This window comes from Triturus cristatus, chromosome 4_1 (assembly GCF_964204655.1).
Source record: "Triturus cristatus chromosome 4_1, aTriCri1.1, whole genome shotgun sequence".
Taxonomy (NCBI): domain Eukaryota; kingdom Metazoa; phylum Chordata; class Amphibia; order Caudata; family Salamandridae; genus Triturus; species Triturus cristatus.
In genome coordinates this window covers 859,031,594-859,056,467 of record NC_140585.1, presented here as the reverse complement: position 1 = coordinate 859,056,467, position 24,874 = coordinate 859,031,594, and the positions used below count along the sequence as shown (strand labels likewise).

The 24,874-nt window shown below is 48.2% G+C and overlaps 1 protein-coding gene across 2 annotated transcripts in view; it reads right to left on the bottom strand.

Annotated features, from left to right (window-relative positions):
• Positions 1 to 24,874, bottom strand: part of GDI2 (GDP dissociation inhibitor 2) — a 312,370-nt gene that overhangs the window by 248,089 nt on the left and 39,407 nt on the right. The window contains exon 1 of one of the 2 annotated variants that reach the window (XM_085653569.1): positions 8,343 to 8,556. The exons of the other annotated variant lie outside the window; for it this stretch is intronic. Coding sequence (XP_085509695.1) covers positions 8,343 to 8,459 — 117 coding nt within the window. The 5' untranslated portion in view covers positions 8,460 to 8,556. Of the gene's footprint in view, positions 1 to 8,342; positions 8,557 to 24,874 lie in introns of those variants that run through there. 2 annotated transcript variants of the gene reach the window in all.

The following is a 24,874-nucleotide window of genomic DNA, read 5'->3' as shown; positions in this document are numbered from 1 at the left end:
GGAAGCCATAATTGTACTTCTTCCCAAGAAAGGAAAAAACTGTACTTATTCTGAAAACTGTAGGCAGATATCGCTTATCAAGTTGGACTGTAAATGATATGCTAAAATTGTAGCTAAAAGAATCGAAACAATATTACCATCTCTGACCGCCACCTATCAACCTGGCTTTCCTCAAAGGTAGGTTCTCTGAAAACAATGTTCGATTGTTGGGCCATATCTTAAATCTTGACAAGTCCAAATCCTTCCCAGAGGTGGCAATAGCCCTCGATTATGAAAAAGCATTCAATAAGGTTGCATGGCCATTTTTAAGAGCTGTCACGCTGAGCTTCAACTTAGGTGATTCTTTCATAAGGATGACAATGGCGGTTTACTCTAACTTATGTGATAAAATAAGAACCAACGGTGTCCTACCTAATTAATTCCCACTTAAACAGGGCACCGGAAAGAGTTACCTTACCCTCTGTCCCCTTCCCTATTCCTTTTAGCTATCGAACCGCTTTTATTGTGTCTCAATGAGAGTCGGTAAATCCCTTGCTATACCCATCAAACTCTTATCCCTAAAGTGTGACCAGATTGGTTCCGCCCCTTATATCCTACCAATGAATCCAGACTACTCAGCGTGTGGGTTGTACCCTCCAGGGACACCTGGTGGTGATTGGGTCTGTTTAGACATCCCTGGATCTGCCCCTACTGGCCGAGAGCCTAGTTGGTACAACCGGCCCATGCAATGCCAGTCGCCTCACGTAAGAAAGTGGCTCTGTGCACACTGAACCTTACTTTGGTACAGTATATACAGAGTCCACAGTCCCCAGAGGTTTGGCAGAGGCTAAAGTTAGATACAACCTTACTCTCTAAAGTGGTAGCTTGGTCGAGCAGTAAGGCAGTATCAGAGGACAGTGTAAAGCATTTGTTGTACCCACTCAGTCAGCAAATGGCCTCACACACTCAATAACTGAACTCTAGGCCAATTGTTTTGTTTATAAAAATATATAGTTTTATTTTAGAACCAACAATAGGTATCAAAATACTTTCTCAGAATAACATGCTGTAGTTGTATACTTTCAATAAGCAATAGACTTTTAAATGAAATAGTTAGTTGTTGCAATAGGCAACACAATTATAACATTGAGCTCAATGGGAGTTTAAGTAAATGCAATTTCAATTACTTTGCATACGATTTTCTTACTCAGGGTTGGATCCTGGATTCAACCCTGGTGCGTTTCCTGTAAACAGTTGAAAGAAATCGTTTGTGTTAAACAGGCGATTTTTAAGGAATATTTGTATGTTTCAAAAATCGAAACAGGCAATGTTATCCTATGGAGGAAAATCAAGTTATCGGCAAGTACGGTTGTAATTACTTTTCAGGGTCATTGCTGGGCACCAAGATTCAGCACTGGGACCTCTCCTGATAACAGGTGAGTAATTTTGTTTTCGTTGATCGGGCGATTTTTAGTGAATATTTTTAAGTTTCAAAACTCGACACTTAGAATAATTTCCAAGTGAAACCAGTCAATGTTACCCTATGGATCAAAAGTGAGTTATCGGCTTTCAGGTAAGTACTCGACTGGCGGAGTTAAGGTTCTGGGCATAGACTCAGGGGTCTCCCAGGGTCAGGTTACGGTAGGTACAGTGGTTACATCCTCAGCGGCAAAGGGGCAGCCGGATGCAGAGAGAGTTAGGCCCAATGTTAGCCTATGACGGGCAGGGGGCCTTTGGTTGGTGGCTGCTAGCTGGCAGGCCACGCGGCTGTGGGAGCTGGGCTCCTGGTCACTCACTCAGGGCAAGTGGGGAAGAAAAATATGATAGAGGTTGCACTTCCAGGGGCACTCGGGCGACTGGGTGCAGGGTGCTTTTGAGCCGTCGGGCGCTCAATGTATTGTAATGGAGAAGTTACCAGATGAACAAAGGCTGCAAGCTCGGGATGGAGATTCTTCAGGTGCAACCACCACTTCGAGAGGTAAGTTGGGAAGCTGTAGGTTAGGTCGGCACCCAGGAGTTGGGCACAGGGGGCCACAGGGCGCCGGGTGCAGGGGTGCCTTTTGGCGTCGGGAAATCTTACCCTCTGCTGGTCGCGGTTGGAGGGGTACCTGGTTCTGAGGCTGCAGGCTTTGTCTGGAGAGTCGAGGAGGGTCCTTGGGTGCTGGATTCTTGGTCACAGTCGCCAGGGGGAACGTCCTCTGGGTCTTTGTTCACTCAGGCACAGGCCAGGCTTGGCAGGTGCAGAGTGGGCAGGAGTCGCGGCTCCTGGCTGGCACCAAGAGTTTGTTACTTGCTTTGAGCAGAACCACTGCTCGTGGGAGTCCCAGTCTTTTTGAGTCACAAGGCAGTCAGGTCCTCCTGGGTCTTTGAGGTTGCTGACCAATGGAGACGCCAGGGTTTAGCAGGAGCAGGTTCGAGGGTCGACAGGCCTGTAGGGCTGGGGCCATGTCAGTTGGTGTATTCCTCTTGTTGGCAGCTGCACAACAGGTCTTTCTTCTTGTTCTTCTTGCTTGTTTCGGATTCGGGATCGGAGGAAGGAAGGTTCAGGGTGCCCCTAAATACTAAATTTAGGGGCGTTACAGGCGGGTAGAGGTCAGGGATCAATGGGTCCCTTCCCTGGGGTGGGTACACCCTCTATTCTGACACTCTCCAGTGGGAGGGGGGCAGGAGCCTAGTCCTGATTGGGCAGGGCTCCCCATCTTCAAGATGGCGAGAGCCCGGAGATGTGCTTCCCCTCGCCTCCCCCACCTGAAGGCTGGGGTTGGCAGAGGCTGGCACACCACCTTTCCTCACTTGGGCTTTCCCGCCAGTCTTCCTGCCAGAGTGGGGGCTAGAACCGGTGGGGACCAGTTGCTGAGTACAGCAAGTGGTCTGGGGAGGCTCACAAAGGCTCACAAAAGCTTCCCCCTGCCCATCCTGGGGGAGGAGACCTAGCACCTCGCCCAGGAAGTGCATTGTTGCAGGCCCAGGAGAGCGGATGGCTCTCTACCCAGGGGTCCAGCAACATGTCTGCTGAGTGGCAGCCTCTCGGGCAGGACGTGGATTGTGGGTTAGGTTCAGGGGGCAACTCTAAGTTGCCCTCTGTCGTGCAGCTTACATTAAATCCCAGTGTGGGTTTAATGTGCTGAGAAGTTTGATACCAAACTTCTCCGTCTTCAGTGTAGCCATCATGGTGCTGTGGAGTTCGTGATGACGACCTCCCAGCACCATATACTCTTAATGGCAGCACTGCACTTACAGTGCCCAGGAATGGACCTGGGTACTGCAGGGATTTAGGACTCATGCACCTGTACCCTCACCACTGGCACAGGGCACCCAGCTAGAGGGGTGACTGATGTATGCCAGGGCAGTGGGTTCATGGGCATGGCACACAGGTATGTGTGCCATGTCGACTCTTGTTTTGTTCTGCACCAAGACACTCAGCCTGCAAAAAGGTAGGTGTGTGTATATATATATATATATATATATATATATATATACATACATACATATACATATATATACATACACACACACACACACACACCATGCAAGAAAGACGGCACTTTCTCACACCTCATGAGTGTCATTTAAGCTTGAGAGGTTACTCTACCTATCTACTCTACCTAATGTTTAAAAGACGCCTTTCATAACCGGTTATACAGCCAGCAGTTTACCTCGTCCTTTGTATTTACATTGATTTCTGTTATGCCCTGGCTCATTATGGCTAGTGTGTTTTTAAGGCACTGAAGATCAGTCTCGTCACAGCTTGATCTATCCTGTGTGCTTTGGGACCCTCACTGGTGGTGAGACAAGCAGTTGACACTATTAAGCGACTACAGACATACCATATAATTTCCTGGAATATGAGAGGAACGCAGACGCTGACTAAAAGATACAAAACTAATTCCCTCCTCAAACAAAAAGGGGTCAACTTAGCACTTCAACACATCATGCAATCTAAGGGAGAGAGCCTCCAGAAGTGATATACTACTAATTATTCAGCCTACAACGCCAGGGATTTTGAATTGGGTCAAGGTGGGGGATCTCGCTCTACATCATGTCTACATAGGTGAACCTAGAAGGTAGATTTGTCGGACTAGATGATTCGCTTATAATAGCAGGTAGCATCTAGGCCCCAAAACAAACCAACTCAAATTTCTTAAAGAGCTGTTGACCCATTTATCTAAATTGGCTCATATCCTTTGGCTGCTGAGGGGCGCGGGCACTTTAAAGATGAACAGTTGAAGACCCAGCACTCAGGGAGTAACAACTCAGCTGTACAAGGAGGTGGATGCCCTCGTAGCACATCTGCGCTGCTTAGATTGTGCTGCTACACAGTCATACATATTCTGAGGGGGACAGATCAGATCGCCTTTTAGTGGTTAGTTAACAAGTGAAGACAAAGTCCAGTGGTAGCGCTACGCAACCCTGAAAGAGCCATGCTCTATTCCCAGAAGGAAGAATCAAAGAAAACGAAGACAGCCATCTGTTTCCTCAACTTAAGATGCATCAATTGTAGGAAGTTGGCTTTTTATTTAGTGATGCCAATGTAAGGGCACACCATTGGTTTAGAAGGCTTACTTTAATAATCCAGAGTGCTCAATTTGTGTTAGTGTGGTCAAGCAGCTTATGCTTCTCAGAGGAGTGTTAAGCATTTGTTGCACACACAGTCAATAAATGGTTCCCACACTCTAAGAAAACCAAGACCAATTTATAAAAATACAGTAGATATTTTAAAGAATTTAGACATCTAGATCTTTAGAATAACTTTAGTACAAACGGAGATATCGATTTTAAAGCAAATAGCCTTGAACTGTACAGTGTTATCCTATGGGAGGAAAAACACAGAGCTAACAGGTACTTGCAAGAGGTGTTCAGAGGTGCCCTTTAGGACTTAGGCTGCTAGAAGCCAAGATCCAAAGTACAACCAGCAGTTTTGAGTTACCTGGGGTGTTCAGGTGCAGAGGTACTAGTCGGGTTGGCAGCCTCAAGAGCTACACATGGGCTGCAAGGTGGGACTTAGGGCAAGTCCAGGTGAACCAAAAAAGGGGTTTAGTTCATGGGGACCCGTAGGCAAAGAGGACTCAGTCAGAAGTTGAGGCCCGGCCTGAGGAACTCAGGTGCAGAGGTGCTTGTGGCTCTTTTGTTGATGTACCTGCAGAGGAAAGGAACACAAAACAGCAGGGCAAATCTGGCAGAGACCCTCGCCTCTACTGATATCCCCCGACATGCAGGAAGGCTTCCAAGGCAGTGGTGTCCTGGCTGGGCATGGAACAAGCTTTGGCTGGTGCAAGTGCCCCAGTACTCCGTTTTTTGGTGCTGGGTAGCCCCTGGAGGGTCTGGCATCTCGTAACTTGGCTAAGAGTCAGGGCGGACCTTCTAGAGCCATGAAAACCTCCTACTGAAGTGATGCTCCCTCGGTGGGCCCGATGGCTAGTAACACATTGAGCAACACAGATGCGGTTGGTGCTTGTGGATGCAGGGATAGCTCCTCCATCCCAAGGGAGATGAAAGCTGGTTGTCGCAGGGCTGGGCAGCCCTCCAAGTGTTGGGGAGGATGCACAGCTGCAGAAAGAGTCAGTTCTTTGCAATTGTTAAGGAGGCAGCAGCAAGGCAGGGTTTTGCACCAGTTTCTGTGTAGGTCCTTGGTTCTCACTGTCAGCTATTTGTCCTTCCGTTCCCAGGAAGTCAAGTCTGAGGATCTGGTGTTGGGGGGAGACCCCTAAATACTCAATTTAGGGTCATTTAGGGGAGTACGAGGTAGTAGTCAATGGGCTACCTACCCCTAGGATGACTGCACCCCCTATATGACCACATCCTGGGTGGAGTGGGCATAATCCTGATCTAGAAGTCCCTATTTCACCAAAAACAAAATGGGAAAACCCTTCTCTGGCTGTTCCTTTCAGGTAGCACACCTTAGGGGTGTGGCTAGTCTGTGGGTGCAACACACCTCCTGAAAAACAAATTTCCCACCTGCTCTGGTGCAAAATGGGCCTTAGGTGGCGTTCCCCAGGTCTGGCGAGAAGCTGGGCTTGCATTTCAAAGGCAGTAGAGGCTTTGAAGACTCTGGGCTCAATATGCTAAATTGCTAGCCATGCTGTTAGAGGAGGTAAGAACACCTTCTGCTGAGCAGTCATAGTCCCTGGCCCCTGAGAGTGCGGCCTCTCCCTTTGCAGGGGACAGAAACCAGTCTGTGGTGGAAGTCTTCAAAATACCAGTCAGCCAACACACTAAAAGACAAGTAGGTCTACCTGGGGCATCTCCAAGGTGCCGTCTGAGTGCATGTCTCAATAAAAATCTGATACTGGCACCAGTGCAGATTTGTTAAGACCTGGTATTTGATACAAAAAACCAGTGTTATTAGTGAAGCCATCATGTAGCTGGTTAACTTGCAATGAGCAATGCCCAGTACATGCCCTCAAAATGGCTTCCTGAACACTTGCATTGACTAGTAATGGAACTATGCATCACAGGTGTATATCTGCTCATGAAGATGTGCCCTCACATGTAATACAAGTCACTCTGCCTTATGGGCCTCAAGGCCTGACTTAGGAGTGACTTACATATAGTACATGCAGTGAATGGGAGCACTGCACACAGGAAGTGGACAATGTTGTGTTTTTGAAATGGCTTGCACCACTTTACGCTTCCTGCAATGGCAGTCTGCTTGCAGTCTGAGTGTGGGTCCCTTTGGGTAGCATAGTACATGCTTCAGCCCTTAGGGACCCTCTTTAGTACCCATACCCTGGGTACCACGGGTACCAGTTACCAGGGTCTTAAATGGGTGTGAAGTCCTTGCGAATTGGGTTACAATTAACATGTGTGTGTTGTTTTAGAGAAAGAACACTGGCGGCTGGTTACCAGGGACCAAGTGCAGTTCCAATCAAAAGTATCAGTACAAATGGGCAAAAAGTGGGGGTGACAATGTATAAAAGAGGCACTTTCCAACATCGATCACTAGGATTGTGGGCAGAAGCTGAAAGCATGGCACAACATACAGAGGAGGCAAAGGGCCTCCGTCAACACCGGATAGGTAATTATCGGGAGAAACCGCTATCCGCGCTGACTGAATGCACAATGGGAGTGACTTGTGGCCCTGAGCCCCCTTTTCTACGGTCTACCCTTCCTGCACCATTTAACCTTATTATGGGCCTCTGGCATCCACAGCTCACTTTTGGGCAGAGCTCTATGGTACCCTACGGCACATGTTCCTGGTAGTTAAATCTCCCCACGTATTTCTCCCTCCTCCTGTTTTATCGGTTCCCCCCGCCCCTGCAGAACCGACAGGACATGATCACCTCTTCTCGCCACATAAATGAATGCCCTCGTCACATGCCAGCAGGTCCTCTTCCCCAGCTCCCATTTGATTTCCTAGTGGGTTTTTTTTCTAAATCTTTATGACTTAAGATACTCCTACTGCTATAAGGGTCTAATTCTTGACTCAGACTTCTGATCAACACCGTTCTGTGTACCAGTTGCAGACTGCTTCCATTTATAGCTCCACTTAGTCGATACTCCATTTTCTACTCCTGCTTAATCCATTATTGTGTCCAGAAAATTACTTGAATTGTTAATGTATACGTGAATATGTTGGTGCGCACTTGCATTATAAAAACATACATGAAAAAAAATGCAGGCTAATTTTTCAAGCTTATCAATAACCAGAATTAACTGATGCCCCACTCAACTCTGGCACAAGAGCCAATGAAGAAGAATTAAGTACCTGGTTGTAAATAAGAACGTTTTTACTTTACTGACCTGGGCAGGGTCTTAAACCAAACAAAATAGTAAGTCAGGGTACAACCTTTCAGACATCCAAATTATCCTTTTAACTATTCTGTGGTTGCTTAAAAAAAAACATGCAAGAGATTGGAAAATGGCCATGCAACTGATGAGTAAAAACAATACCTGGGGTACATCAGACAGGTTTCTAAACAAAATACAAAAAGAGTTGCCTCTAGGTGGGATGCACTCCCAGGTGGAGATTACGCCAAAGTAAGGGCACACACAATGAACAAAGTCTTTTTGTGGTTTCCTGCCAGACGCGTTTCGGACCGACGCCCTAGTCAGTGGCAGACCATGTGACGTGACTGCGTGCGGCAACCGCCAGTAAATCCCCGTAATAATTATGCTCAGGTGAACCACCTGAAGCAATGCTTTCTGGGACTGGTGGTTCAGTAAAGCCCAAGTGGGTCGCCGCCGGCACGCACATTAAAAAATGTCTTTAAAAGGATTGCCGGGGCATTTCCAAGATGGCGGACGAGTGGGTCGCGTCTACCCGCCGCTCCTGCCCCCACTTGCATAACATCTTACAGCATAACCTTACCTGCGGATCCGGACCCTGTCTGGGCTCGCGGTTACCCCTAGCACCTACAGCCTACCTCTGGTGTGGTGCGATCGCCGGAATCCTGCCCTCTGAGCACCAGACGCGTGGAGAAGGGCGCGCCTGGAGGCCGACCTTCGGTGGAGGCGAAGGAGGTGATGGAGATCGGCATCATGGCCTGTGGGTGCCCCTGCTGGGCTCCGGCCGGGAATTGGGAGAATTGAGCAGATCTGCCTCCGAGTGGCTAGAGGGGGTCAAAACACGCATCTCTCTCCTCTCCAACCTTCCACAGCGGCAACAAGATGGCGGCGCGGGGTTGAACGCGCGGACGTTGCAGAGTCGCCCTAGCAGGAGTGAGCGGTCCATTGGCGTGATCCTGCAGCCAGGCGTGCCCGGGTTGTTGGGCCTGCCCTCCGGGTCCCATCGTGCTCACCAGGTCCTGCTACCACCGAGACCCACTGCTAACCAGAGCTGACCCCCCTCCCCCCCCCCAACCCCCGAGGGACGCAACGCGCTATCGGCGGACTGGTCCTCACGCCCCCGGGCCTTGTCTCCAACTGGGCGGCGCCTACCCCCCAGCGTCCCAGGAGTGGAGCACTTCAAGCAGCGATTCAGCGCTGTACCACCGAGGTGAGCTGTAGCGCTGCGTGACCAGAACGCCGAGCGCACCTGGGATGTGGGACCCTCCCCTCAATCGCTGTTGCACATCCACTGAGCCTTGCCGTCAACTCACTCCATCGTCACTGCCCTGGTGCCGACGGTCGTCCGCAGAGGGTGCGTTGCGCACATTCTAATATGCTTAACCCCTTTGCGGCCCTGGCAGCCGAATCCTGAACGCATCGCCAGTGAAGAGCCAGTCACCGGGAGGCCTGTCTATATGCTCTGGGGCCATCTGCTGAGACCTTGCACCGCGCCATAACGCCCGGGAGAGCGCGAACAGGGGGGCCTACGAAGTGCGAACCAGACATCCTTCCCTCCGGTAGACCAGCGGCCCTACACAGCAACAACTAAAGGTGGTAGGCTGCAATTGGGAGGTGTGACCTAGGCTGAGCAGGCTCAACCTTGGATACTCCCTTGCTGCCTCCGCGACGCCAACGCCACGGGGGCCTTCTTTATTCATCAGATACCAGCAACGCAAGCGGGGTGAGGCAACTCTCCCTGGGCCACGGCCGGGTGCCTCCCTCTTGTGGATTTGGAATGGAGCACTGCTACACTGCCCTTAACGTGCTGCCTCTGTGCACGACCCCTCAGCTGCGGTCCGGGAGTGCAGGCCCCTACAAATGGTTGCTGCCAGAGCCCGAAAAGACAGATCTGTTAAAGACTTACTATTCAAAGCGGGGGCTGGCGGAACGGAGACTATGTCACACACTGGAGGAGTCGCTGAGCGGAGAGAACCGGGGGAGCCCGACGGGCCTGTCACCCGTTGTGTTCTGGAATCGCTTTACACGGAGCTTACCAGGAAGTTCCATACCATGAAGAAGGATCTTACCACCGAAATCCTTGAGATACGCAAAGATATCGACTCGGTGGGGGAGCAAGTGGATGACCTAGAGAACCAGACAGCAGCCAGAGACGAAGAGGTGTCCCAGCTCCAACAGGAGGTGGTAAGGCTGCGAGAACACCATTTGGACCTTCAATCCCACACCGAGGACCTGGAGAATCGCTCCCGCCGAAACAATATCCGGATTCGGGCAGTCCCTCAGGGAGCAGAAGAGCAGGACATTGAAGCCTTTGTCGAGGACCTGTTTTGCCACATCCTAGGAGGTCCCCAAGACCAGAAGATCCGGCTTGACCAGACGCATCGAGTGGGCCTCAAGAGATCACCAATGGCTCCGCCACCCGTTATCCTGACATGCGTCCACAATTTTAAGCTTAAGAAACGCATCCTACGCGAGGCACGGTCCAATCATCCCATTGAATTCTGCTCCTGCAGGCGTCTTCTCTTCCGGGACTTAGCAGCCTCCACCCTACAGAAACGACGTGACTTTCGCCCCATCACCGCATTTCTTCGCTCCAAAGACATGGCTTATTCTTGGGGGCATCCATTCAGACTCATTTTCAAGTGGGAGGGCAGACTTCGACAGATACGCTACCTGGAAGAAGCAACATCTCTCCTGCGTCCTCCGGGGGTTGATCAAGACGGCCCGGTGAAACCCTCTGCCTCCAACAGACGAGATGACAACAACCGCTGGCAGAAAGTTGGTAGTTCTCCACTGGCCTCCCATCCAGACTCCGAGGTAATCGCCAAAGAACGCTCGGCAGTCCTTCAGACCCTGTTGTTAGACACCAACCCCGCAGACTGATCTATGCATTTTTGAGGCGCTGTCTCTTTGTTGTTTTCTTGTAAGGTTACACCGGCTGATATGGCGGGGGCTCCTGCTATCCATCCACGTCCCACCACAGGCGAAAAGCCTGGGACATTTGTGAACTATTCATATGAATGTTTCCTCCTTTATGTTTGTTAGAAGTTTTTTCTTCTTTTCATTCTTTTGGGTTGCCGCCTCCTCCTTCGATGTTCCTGCAGGGTCGTATTACACTACCTCACCATGCCTCCCATCTCCACAGGAAGGGAGTTGTTCGCTATAGCGGGTTTGGGTTCCCACTTCTATGACTCCTGACTTCCAAGTCGTGTCCTTGAATGTGAAAGGGCTAAATAATCCCACTAAGCGCCGAGCCCTTTTGTCATACCTGGAGCAATCAGACGCCCATATATGCCTGCTTCAGGAGACTCATTTTCTCCTTGCCGAAACTCACGGACTAAGGTCTAAGGCATTCCCACACCTGACGTTCTCGTCAGCCACTTCCAAAACCGCTGGGGTTGCCATCTTGGTCTCTTCTAAGTTTCCAGGGCATGTTGGTAGCAAGCAGGAGGAAACTAAAGGGAGGTTTTGGGCCTACACCTTCATCTTCGAGACACACATGTTTTTGATAGCTACGGTATATGTCCCCAATAGTGGGCAGGAGATTTTTTTTTTTAATAGACGGTAATTCTGGGAATCACGGGTTTGCCAGATCCAACAGTTTTGCTAGGAGGGGACTTCAATATGGTACTAGATGGCGACATGGATCGCTCTGGAAAAGATGGGGCCAGACAGGGACCCTGTCCAATGCAGGTAAGCAATCACTGGCGGAACCTGGGCTCAGCGACATATGGAGACACTGACATCCTAACACCAGGGCCTATAGGTTTTATTCACACCCCCACAAAACTTACAACGGAATGGACTACATCTTTACCTCTGACCCCCTAACACAGCAAGCCCATGATGTGGAGAGCCTTCCCTGTCCCTTGTCTGACCACTCGGCGCTGTGGCTCTCTCTGACCTTGCCCCCGAGGCGCCACACTCGTCGTTTCTGGCGCCTTCGGGAGACTATGCTACAGCGTCCCTCGATGGTACAACAGATTGAGAAGAGCATGGTAGACTACTTGGCCTCAAATGACACACCAGACATATCCTTAACAACTTTAAGGGAAGCGATGAAGGCGGTTATTAGAGGAGACTTTATTAGCATTGCGTCGGCCGACAATGGGGACAGATGGGAGAAACTGGAGCACTTGATGGGTGAGGTCACCGAGCTGGAGCGTATTCACCAGCGAACGGGAGCGCCCAGGGTCTGGAAACTACTAAAGGTGGCTCGGGCACAGCTGGCGGGGTTAGACGTTGACCGGGCAGAATATGCAGCTCTACGTCTCAAACTTACCTTTTATATAGGAGGTGATCGCGGTGGGAGACTCCTCACCAACCACCTCCGAGCGCAACAACAAGCTCATAGAGTGGCAATGGTACAGCATCCCGGGGGGGTGGCGGAGTGTAGTGAGGACACTGCGATTGTGGAAGCCTTTAGAAGATTCTATGAAACGTTGTACACGGCCCAAGTTCTCCTCGAGACTGAACCGACTAGATACCTTCACGGGGTGGCTACATCCAACCTGTTGCAGTCTCAGGCGGCTGACCTAGAGGCCCCCATACGGTTGGAAGAGGTTATCTCAGCGATTGCTCGCCTAAAGCACAAGAAATCACCCAGCCCTGATGGGTTCACCTCCGGTTTTTATATGAAGCTTTGTGGGACGTTAGCCCCGCTCCTAACGCACGTTTGTAACTCTGTCGGGTCGTCCGCAGCCTCCTCCTTCCCTTACTCCATGTTAGAGGCCTTAATAACGGATTCCCAAACCAGGGAAAGATGCGGGTCTTCGCGGCTCCTGCCACCCTACATCTCTCCTCAATGTGGACCTAAAGATTTTCACGGGCATCCTAGCGGCTAGACTCTCACGCCATCTCCCCGTCGGATCGATCCGGACCAATCGGGCTTTGTTCCTGGGCGACAGTGCTCCGATAATACCAAATGACTCCTCCATTTGATGGACCGTTCGGAACACTTCACGGCGGAACGCATGATCCTTTCAGTCGATGCCGAAAAGGCGTTCGACAGGGCCCACTGGCCGTATCTCCGGGCGACGCTAGTTTATTCTGGCCTACCGGACCGCTTTATTGATTGCATCTTTCAGAGCTATGCGGACCCCACAGCTACGGTACGGGTGAATGGTGTGGCGTCAGCGGCCTTCTCTATATGCAGGGGAACCACACAAGGGTGCCCACTGTCGCCGCTCCTCTTCGCCCTCTATATGGAGCCCCTAGCTCAATGAGTCTGTGATGACCCAACCATTAGAAGAGTGCGCTTTGGGAGATCGGAGCACAAACTTTGTCTCTATGCCGATGATTTGGTGGAACATCCTCGGGAATCTTTACCGGCATTTTTAGACGAACTGGCAAGATTCTCACTCACCTCGGGCTTTCAGATAAATTTGCATAAGTCGCAAGTTCTTAACCGGTCCCTAAAACCCAAGACACTGGAGCTCCTACAGCGATATTTTCAGATACAATGGGTTCATGACGCTATCACTTATCTGGGCCTATGGGTGGCCCCCTCCATGTCTATCACTTGAATTACTCGACACTCTTGAAACAAGTGCGAGACTCTCTCCGCAGATGGAGACCCCACTCGCTTTCGTGGTTGGGACGGATAGCAGCACTGAAGATGGTGCTGCTGCCTCAAATTCTCTACCTCTTCTGCACTCCTCCGCTGACGCCACCTACTGGAGTTTTACGTGCCATGCAGAGGGACATAGAACGCTTTATTTGGCGGGACCAAAGAGCTTGGATGAGTTGCGACCTCACATACAGGAATCCGGCAGACGGAGGACTGGGGGTTCCTGATCTGTTGGCCTACTGGCGGGCGGCTCAGATGAGAGCAACAGTGGAGTGGTCACGTCCCGAATCCGAGAAACACTGGCTATTTATGGACAGATCTCTTGCAAGCCGGCCACTCGGGGTGGGGGGGGGGGGGGGGGGGGGGGGGAGGAGGGGGGGTGTTCCCTTTCTCTCCCGCAAGGGTCGGCCACGCAACCCATCAGGTTAGCCTGGGCTAGGACTGCGACCACTATGGGGCTCAGAACCTTTCCCCATCTCTCATTACTCCCATTGTACAGAACCCCGATTTCTCACCTGGCCTAGACTATGGGGAATTCCATCACTGGACGACAGAAGCTACCCACTCCATAGGACATTTCTTTGACCTTTCCGGACCGCACCCTTTCGTAGAATTCCGTACAGACCACAGGCTTCCCGAAACGGAGCGCTACCGGTATCTACAGATACGACACTGGGTACTACAGTGGGAGGTGAGGGAGGGGGCAGAGAGACTGCTCACACCGTTTGAGAAATGGTTTATTACAAGACATAGCGACGCACGTTTGACATCAGATCTGTATAAATTCACTCAGAACTCCTCAGAGACTGGGAAATCCCCTGGCCAATTGCGTTTGGAGGGGAAGCTGGGTAGGGAATTCTCACCGAAATAATGGAAGGATATCTACTACCGGGCCCGCCACACGGCACACAATGTTACATCTATTAAAACGGCTACTAAACTGGCCACCTATTGGTATTTTAATCCTGTAAGGCTCCATAGGGGTAATCCTTCACGTAGCCTGTTGTGCTGGAAGGCTTGTGGCATGCCAGGCACTCTTACCCACTTACTTTGGGATTGCCCTAGCCTGGGGACATATTGGCCGCAAGTCCTAGATGAGATCGACTCACTTTGACACACAGATCCCGAGATTCCCAGCGTACATCCTCCTTGGCCTTTCCAATGCCATCACCTTCCCACTTAATTCTAGGAGGGGCAAACAAATAGCCCTAACCCTAGGTGCGGCAGTTCAGAATGTCCCAACACATTGGGGTTCCACTACGGTTCCTACACGACTAGGCTGGCTTCACAAACTATGGTCCATTCTGGGGATGGAGAAGATCTTTATCCAACCCCGGGGCTTCATTTCACGATCTTTGGGCTCCCCTTCTGGCACTTTTGACATCCGAATTTACAGAGCTTACCTGTCCCAAATATCTTAGACTGTTAAGACTGACGGACCCCCCCACCATCTGCTACTTAGTCAATTTTGGGGTCTGTCTACTCGACCGATATGCTTCCTTTTTACCAAGCTAGCCTATTCTTTGAGGAGAAGGGTGGGGGGGGGGGGGGGAGGTTTGTCTTATCGCTTGTTGTTTCTGCCTGAACTATACGGTAGGGACATGCCGGGTTGAAACCCGATGATTGTGTAGAACAATGGCTCATATGTTCCTTTTGTGGATAAAGCTAATAAAAGAAATTTAAACCAAAAGAATTGCCGATGTTTACGCCGGCACCCATGCATATAACAGGCATCTCCTGTTCCAGTTAACTGCCCCAATAAAGCAGCCGCGGAACTCCAAGTGTTTTGCAGTGGTGCAATCCCACAACCAGGCTGGCAGCTATACAAAATACAAAAAGGGTTGCCCCTAGGTGGGATGCACTCCCAGGTGGAGATTACCCCAAAGCAAAGGCACAAGCCGTGAACAATGTCCTTTTGTGGTTTCCTGCCAGACGAGTTTCGGGCCAACGCCCTCTTCAGTGGCAGACCATGTGACGTGACGGTGTGTGGCAACTGGCAGTAAATCCCCGTAAAAATTATGCTCAGGGGAACCACCTGAAGCAATGCTTTCAGGGACTGGTGGTTCAGTAAATGAATAGCAAACATAACAAAATGATGGAAGGAGTGCTGAAACTTCTCAACCACTCACCCCCAGTCACAGATCTGGGTTTAATCCATCGTTCTTTTGCTCACTGTGCCACCCCAGTTTGGACCTAGCCATATGCTTATCAGTCTAGACACTGTTCCCCACGGGAACAGTCCAGCCAGAACTACCAGGCCAGGTCCTCCCTCGACCGAAAGCAGGCATCCTAGGACCGGTTTTGGGGATCTGTGACTGGGGGGGTGAATGTTTGAAATATTTAACATTACATCATCTTTGTGCTGCAGGTTTCTAAATGCAAACTAGTGGACCTGGCAAACAAATTTTCAGTTTTCACTTAGGAGTAGGATGAATGAGTATGTTCAACTTGAGGTCTGGGTACCTGCTTTAAAAATGTGTGTAGTATAAATAATGAGCAGTGGCCCAGCCTAAGTTAAATTTGAAAATGTACCTGATGGACACCTTGTGGAGTGGCTATGTGTACTTATCTAAATTTTGTAAATTAGCCGGCCTGTCACAATTGTAGATTAATGTCAGTGTGTTAAATGATGTGGGTAGATAAATGACCTGGACTGATTAAAAAGGACACCAAATAGTCTAGACTCCTGTGACCATCCAAGCGTACCCCCATCCAGCTACATGCCCGCATAACCCCAAAAGATACTGCCAACAAAGATCCAGAGGCCTGTTTTTAGATAATCACTCTGCAATCCAAAAGCTATGTGGAAATCTACAGCCCGTTTTAAGCTAGTTTGCTGAACTGTTTTTGCCTTATGGAGGTTTGGCTTCCATCAGCAAATCCTCTCTTTAAGCAACCAAGCCCAATACCACCCCAACCTATCATCCCACCATCAATACACTATCCTAACTAACCTGGTTGTTATGCAGGATCCCTTCCTTTATCTTCACCCCCTTCGCAGCTTCAACTACCACTACTCGATCCTTTGTGTTTAGCAAAGCTTCTAAACCAGGACAAACTCGGACTTCACTTTCTGTCTAATAGCTACAAATAGCCACATCTCCTTCCTGGAAACCTCTCCCAATTTTACAACACCTTTCCTGCCTTGCTCACACAAAACAAACAATTACACTAACCAGATCCTAGTCGGAAAACTAAACAGCTGGATAAATCACCCCATTTTAGTTAGTTGAATCCCTTTTTCAAAACCACACTTCGTATAAACAGTGGCAGTGCGTCCATTAGGGCACTGGGGCGTTGCCCCACAAGCTGCCCACGCCAGCAGCTCCCTCGGCGTCTCTGAACTCAAGTAAACTCAACTTAAGTTCAGAGACGCACGGGAGAAATGACAATTATGTCAGTCAGCATGACGTCGGACCGCCCACCCCCTTCGGAGTCTGAAGGGGGTGGGCGGTCTGGCGTCATGTTGACTGACATGCATGGTCAGACCAGGGGCAGGCAGCAGCACAAGTGCCCATGACTGGTGAAGGCCGGTGATTTTTTCTGACCAGCCCAGTCAAGCGCACTACTGTCTGCTCAGGCTGCGGCTGCACATTAGGAGAGCGAGGGTTGAGCAAAGGCTCAAACCTCGATCTCCTAATGGGCAGGGGGGCAGTGAGCAGCCCTGTTTAGCCAATCCTGGCGCTGCTCCAGCAGCGCCTGGATTGGCTGAGAGCGTTTGCCAGCAGTGACACGGCTGTTTGTAGGCGCCAACCAACAAGACCCCGGAGCAGAGGCGACGCGGACCATACGTTTTTTTTTTTTTAAACTCCCCCCGGCCCCCACCCCTGCGCGACCCCCCCACCCAAGTTCTGCGAGCCGCGACTGCTATGGTGCAATAAAAAGTGTGTACAATAAAAGGGAACGCATTTTTGCTCTTCACACAAGCTGCTATTGTGATGCTTCTGACACAGAGGGGCAGGCATGTGGCGTAGCGCCTAAAGGAGACTTGCATGCTTCGGAGTTCGTGGCACTGACAGTGCAGTTTTGTCAGCGTAAAAAGCAGCATGTGGATCTCATGCCGCTCGAGTGGGGCTCTCTGGGCGACACGAGGTGTCTACTTTTAAATTTTGAGCCAGTGACTGCCTAGAGCAGAAGTCTTCAAACTGTGGGGAGTGGAGACCCGTGACTGTATTCCAGGAGGTGAGGGGTGTTTGGGGAGGGGCTGTGGAGGAGTGCAAATGATTCAGCGAATAATCATTAGCAAAGCAAAGCTTTTCTGTCTGTTTTTTAAATCCTTACATGGGAGTGGCTCTTTTCTGGCCCCGAAACACTGGAACCAGCTCCCTTCGAGCTTGTTTCCGTTGATATTTCACATTTTATTAAATATTTAATTCCCAAATAATGTTAGCTAGTTCCAAGATTATGTTTTTTATGGTTTTTTTCGTTAAGCATATTACACTCTTATAGCGCGTACTTTCAACTGAATGCCTCCATGAATTTATAACAGCCAAGACTGAAGGCAGAATGTGTTTCTCACTGTGTCAGTCAGTGTGTCGAAAAGGTGTTCCGAACGCGCGGCCATCAAATCCTTGGCCTCTCTGCAGAGCGCAATGGTCACTCATTTCAGTGAGAGTGGTGATTCCGTACAAAATGTGCTTTAAATGGGCCAGTACTGAGTACCAGCACTTTAATTTGAGAGGAAGAGTACCTGCACTGCTCAATAAAAACGTAATACTTTAATTGGAGAGTACCAGCACCTCTCAGAAACAAGTAGGTACTCTGGTACAGAGGACCTGCACTTCTATTTCTCCATTTCAAGCACTGAATTTTAGTGTGTGTGAGGGAAGTCCACAGGTCACTAAATATTGACCAGGCGAAAGTAAAATAAAATACTGTGCTTAGAGGTGAGTGGCTGGGTGCATTTGTCCTGAATAAGTAGTGTGTCACTCTGTCTGGGATCAGAAATCAATTAACATAACATTTCCGGTATAATTAACGGCAATGTAACTGCATAGCAGTGCGGTGGCCAATAACTGCTTTGCCATTCTGTAATACCCAGCACACTGCTGTCTCACTGCCATAGTTACGTTCTGTACCCAATAGTATTGCCGAGGATTGGTTGAGATTTGAACAGGCACCTTTCAATGATTGTCTTCCTGGTTCAGTTCTCAGCATCCCTGCTTGATTAAACTACCTTCCAAACCCATCGTTTCTTTAGCTAGGACAGTTTCTCAGTGAAAGGTACTTATTACATTTAGATGAAAACTAGTGACTGTTATTCGGAAATGTAGTGCTTTATGTCAGCATCATGTCTAGGTACAAAGCATACAAAATATGAATGTCGCAATCAAATTTGTTCTTCGTCAGTGGCAGTGAGTGATTGGTAGTAGTGTGGCTAGGTTTAAGTGAGTGGGTGACTATAAAAGTGATAACTTGGCTGGCTTTGGAGAAGCAGTGGTCTAAGTGGCAATATAGGAGTTGAGTGAAAGTGGCAGTAGGGAGGTCATGGTTTCAGGAGAAAGCATAGCGTGGTTAATAGTGAAAGTGGCCCTCGGTAAGAGGCGGTATTAGTGGTTTAGTGCCAATGAGTCTCTAAGTGTGTCAATTATAATGTAATTGGCAGTAGATGACTATTGTAGAGGGTGATTGTTTGCTGATGATGATGCAGGCCATCAGGAAAATGGTTGTAAACATATTTATGATGGCTGAATGTGTTTGGACCTGTTGATGGGGTTGGGCAGAGTTGAGATTCTGGGTGGGTGCGTACTATTTCAAGACAATACGTTTCCACTGCTTTATAAGCCTGGCTTTATCATGAAATACATTTGCTTTAAAATGCACCATTTGGCAATCTTTTTCCAATTTTCTCTTGGGAGGAGGACCAAACCTGTACCCCACTTTTGATCGCTTTGCTTGCTGCATAAAAGTCATGCCCAACTTTTATGCTCCGCTGCTTTCAAATGTCACCAACCGCCACTGCGTATAACCCCATGGGGGGGTGGTGTAGTCAAGACTATTTGGTGTCCTTTTTAATCAGTCCCGGTCATTTATCAACTTAGATCATTTAACAAAATAACATTAATCCACAATTGTGACAGGCAGGCACATTTACAAAATGTAGATAAGTGCACAATAGCCACTCCACAAGGTGCCCATCAGGTACATTCTCAGATTCAACTTACGCTGGGCCACTGCTCATTATTTATATTACACACATTTTTAAAGCAGGGATTCTTTAAATAAAACAAAGTTGATAGTACCCAGACCTCAAGTTGAACACAGAGGATCGCAGGACAGGTGGAAACTCTACAGCATTTTTCACAATGAATCCACAGCCAACAGAAGCAACCAAACGAGATAGGAAATCCAGTGAGAGAACAGAAAAGCAGGCAGGGGTCGCATTTACAGCCACATCTCCAGAGCAGTATTCAACTTTGTGTTGTGCGCTCAGGCACTCAAGGGCTGGTAGAGAATCACAATTCACCATGCCTACTTACATTAATTGAAATATTACCAACTGGTTTCACTGTTTACCTGTTCAATCTTTTCCCAAATGCGGCCCCCTTAGAGTGCTATTAATCCTGGCCTGAAGAGCATGCAGAAATGCTACAGAGTATAGGCGATCTGATCGCAAAGCAGATTCCTCTGCTCTCTAAGACACGAGGCATTCATTCCATGATGGTGGTTCTGTGATCTTATCCTTTTAATGTATTGCATAACAGCATAGTTAGTTATCAGTTAATACATAATCTATGGGTTAGTACACACAGCCACACGTTATACTGTGGAAAGACTAGTAGACGAGCCATGATGAAGCCATGGTCAGGGAGGAAATCATCCAGTGAAACTTTAGGATTTATCGCAGCCTGAGGTAGAGGACTTACACTTCAAAAGGTATATGCTGCTCCAACGGGACAAGCTGAACAATTTGAAAAAGTCCTGAAGGATATGTCAGACCCGAAGGAGTTGCTAGAGGTTACGATAGGTGATGTGAAGGCTGATGTTGATCTTCTGTGTACAGATCACAAAAAGCTAGTGGAGTGGGTGACTGAAAAGGAGTACACTTTGATGCCGATGTGCTCTTCCGTGTGGGAGCAAGTCACAGGTTCAGATACCATCCGAGAAAGGTCAGCACCCACAGGAAACGACTGAATATATTGAAAGCCACTCCAGTAGGAATAATATACATGTTACTGTCATTCCTGAAAAGCTCGAGGGACAGGCTGCTAAACAATACTTGAAACAAGTTACTAGATCACAGGATTCCCAGCCACTGGAAATTAGGCTTCTCAATTATATAAACGAAGACCGGAAACTTGAGGTGAAACCCGAACTAGGCCAGCTGAATGTTAAATATGCTCTGCTGTTTCCAGCGCGCTGTCGGGTTGTGAAAGACTATTTAGTTCACGGTGGAGGAGGTAGGGGATTGGCTTAAGGCCCATGGTTTCGTAGCAGGGGGTAGAGAGGAAGGTGAGACAACGTAGAGAGAGGCCTCGATGGTGGAGAAGGGATGGGATCTCAGGCAGCCCATCTATACGACAAGTAGAGCTGAGACCCGTGGGTACACTTACCTTTCTGCACAGCATGGGTTGTATACTAGATTGGATACGTTTCTAGGCACTGGGGGGTGTGAAAAGTACAGTACAGGTAATTGACTATCTGACCATGGCTGAGTCTGTTCACAGCCTAGTATGGTTGTGGTTACTATACGATGTATTCGGTGAGAACGACAGCCAAACAGATTGACAAATACTTTAGAGACAGTGAAGGGTCAGTTTTAACCATAGCTGTCGAATGGGACACCTTTAAGATGATTTTCCGGGGATTGAGCATTAGGACAGTCTGTGGAGTGCAGCTCAGTCTGCGCAAGGACACTGTTGCCGCAGAAAGAAAGGTGTGCCAGGTGGTAACAAACAGTGATAGACAAGAGGAACAGTCACTAACACATAATATAGGAAAAAAGGGGACCAACTGAAGCAAATAGATTGTAAGTCATGCTTTTTCTAGAGCACATGGAAGGTGACAAGTCCGGATGGCTACTAGCGTGGTTTAAGAGTAGTGTTGAGTGCAAGCAGTTATGTGCCTTACGAGGGTCTGCAGGTGCTATAGTTAGTTCACAGGAGGATATAAATTTGGTATTCGAGCACTACTACTGGGAACTTTAGCCTGTCCCTTTGTTGGTGTATGAGGAAGGGATTGAGGAATATCCTACTTTAATGCCTGTATCAAATGTTTCGAGAAAAAAAATCAGTTGCCAGGATTGCCAATCTCCCAGGAGAAAATAAAAGATGCCATCTGGCCACTGGTAAGCCTCCGGGCCTTGATGGCTTGCCCTTGGAATTTTATACCACATACCATGGAACAATAATTCCTAAATTATTAAAAATGCATTCTGATGCATACGAATCGTGTTCTGCCAACATCCATCCAGGTGGGACTCTGTAGATAGTTCTAGTGAGGCCGGACAAGATCCACTAGATGTGAAATTGTATAGTCCCCTCTACTTATTAAATGTAGAGAATACAATCTTGGACAGCATTTTAGTCTATATGCTTTTACAGGTTGTGGTGAAGTTGGTGTATGGAGATCAAAATGGCATTGTGGTAGGCGGTAATACACACTAACAAAAGGCACCTTTTCTGTGTCATGTGTATGGTTCTGGAGGAGATGGTAAATGTCCCAGTAGCATCTTTGGACAAAGGAAAGGCATTTTGTATGCTTTTGTGACCTTACATGTTTGCAGTTCTTGCTAAAATGGACTTGCAGGGAGGTATTTTGCATTAGATATGTCGGTTATACTCCATGTCAGTTATGACGCCACGGTCCAGTCAGGATGTTTCTGAATAATGCACTGTTTCTAGGGCAACCAGACAGGGTTACCCATTGTCCCCAGTGTTGTTTTGATTGCTATGGAGCCTCTGACCACAATTGTGAACCAAGGCTCCTGAGTGGGGCATCCAACTCCAGGCAAGAGACCATATGGTCTACTTACCTGCTGATGACGCATTGTTATTCTTAAGCAATAAAACGCAGATTATGCAGGGAGTGACAAGTGCTTTCTGATTTCCCCAACCACCACCCCCGGCCTAAAAATTAAGCTGGGGATAGTCCTGTCTTCTTCCATTGGTGCAGTGTTCCCAGTTGGGCCTTAGATGATGCTGCGTTGAAATGGGAACCGACTCATTTAAATATTTGGGCGTACATGTGTGCTGGGATTATGAACGGTTACATGCAGGAAATGTATTGACCTGAGTGCAACATTTGTTTTAAACCACATTGCCCTAGTCTCATATGGGCAGGATAGCTATTGCCAATATGCTGCTGTTACCTCAGCTCTTATACTATTTTGAGGCCCTCCCTTTAAAGATCTGCACAGCTTTTGTTTTTATAGAGAATTGCGAGATATGTTGTATTACACACTTTAGATTGCAGGAAGTAAGGGAACACCAAATTATGAGGGCTATGCGGAGGATGCAGTGTGTGGAAATCAGATTAAGTTTGGACCAGTATTCCCTGATGGATTTGTTATGGTGGTGGCTTTCTTGTTGCCTCACGGTGCTACAGTGAAAGTGTTGGAAACACTGAGTTTCCAACACTCTTTCACTGCCCGCTGCTAGGGGCACTATGTGTTGCTCATCCTTTTATTTATTCAAATCTAATTAAAATAAGATTACAGTGGGAGACTAATCTTTGTGTGCGGATACTGGATGACTACTGGGCAAATTCAGGAATATCCTAAATTGGTCAATACCAACCAATGCCTCAAATACACGCAGGTGAAATATTTACACCAGACTCATTTCTCCCCGGCTAGGTTTGCAAAGATATTTCTGGGAGTTCTGGATGCATGTCCAAGATACTGCACGGAGGGTGCAGATTTCCATTAGATACTATGGGGCTGTAATGAGAGTGCAATATTGGGAAGCAATACTGCTGGAATTGAAAGACCTGGTACTAACTGACCGCTAGCTAACCAGGTGAACGAAAGGGCGCTCTACTATATATAGCTGGGTAACAGTGTCAAATCAATATTTATCTATAATGGTGCTCTAAGGGGAAGAAGAGTTGGTTACCTCACAACCCTACCTCTACCGGCATGTGCGGATAACAAAAACAGAAAGGAAAACCCTCCCCGAGCACATAAATGTGTAAAGTCACAAAATTAAATTTCAATGCCCATAGGTTTATTCTTCTTGTTTCAAATGAAGTTTTCTTCAATTGGTACAGCAAAGTTCTCCTGTCCGTACATCCAAAATATTCAATGAGGTGTATTTATCCAATATAAACCATATCCTAAGTAGCCAACACGTGTTTCGTCATGCTATATCAAGCATCCTTGACTTCTTCAGGGCTGCAAACCCAAATAAACAATATGTAAACAAAGTAAATTATTGTATCTTACACAATGATGCAAATATTTTCTACCTCATTAGTCAGAAAACTATCAAAAAGTCACAGTATGGTTAATACCATATCTGTATGGTGTTGATCTCTGCTCCTAAGAATATCTTCACTTGTTCTGGTTCTTTTGACGTTTTCGCCCAATAGATTGAAAACCTCAGTTGGGAAAGCGTCTGTATCACTATCTCTATGTGCCTCTTGCACTTGTGGTATGAGCTTGCTTTTACCAGCCAGTCGTCAAGGTATGGGTATATATGTATCCCTTTCCTCCTTAAGTGTGCTGGTACTGCTGCCATCATTTTGTGAAGACCCTTGGTGCTGATTTTAGTCCGAAATCCACTACTGTGAACTGGTAGTGAGTTTTGTTGATCATAAACCTGAGGAGGTGTTTGTGTTTGTTGTTGATGGGGATGTGCAAGTAGGCGTCCTTAAAGTCAATAGTTGCCATGTAATCTCCCTTTTGTAGTTGAGGTATAACCTCTTGGAGTGAGGTCATCTTGAACCCTTTGAGACTTTATGAACCTGTTTAAGAATCTTAGGTCTAGAATTGGACGTAATGTTCCTTCGGTATGATGCAGTAGGTGGAGTATACCCCCTTGTTCCGTTGATTTTGTGGTACCATTTCTATGGCTCTTTTCTTTAGCAGTTCTCTTGCTTCCTGCATCAAGTGTGCACGCTCCTTTGTTGAGCACACTGACCCTTGGCCTTCTGTTTGGCGGTGGTTTTTCCAGGTCTATACAGTACCCATATTGTATGAGGTTTAATATCCATTTGTCTGATGTTATTTCCCTCCACTCCGGGAGGAAGTGTCTTAATCTGCCTCCTACTGGTGTTGTGTGTTGGAGGAACTGTTGAAGGTCTTGATTTTTTGTTGGTCCTTGCCTTGACTCTTTCTGCACCCCCTGAGGTCTTGGCCAGGTGTGCGTTGGTTTTGCTGGTGAGTCACTTTGCTGAGTGAGGTTGACTCCCCCTCTGGCCATTACCCCCTTCCTCGGCTGCGCCCTCGAAAGGATTGTCCTCGGGCTGGTACTGCCAGTTCTGCTGTTGCTGCCCCTGCTGCTGTCCCTGGTTACCTCCTTGATAACGTTGCTGGGAGGTTTTTTTTGTGTTGCCACAGGTTGATGATTTCCTCTGCCTGTTGGCCTCTTTGAAGGTGTTCCTCTTCTCAAACCTCGGAACTTCAGTGCCCCCATGGACCTTGCTGTTTCGTTATCTTTT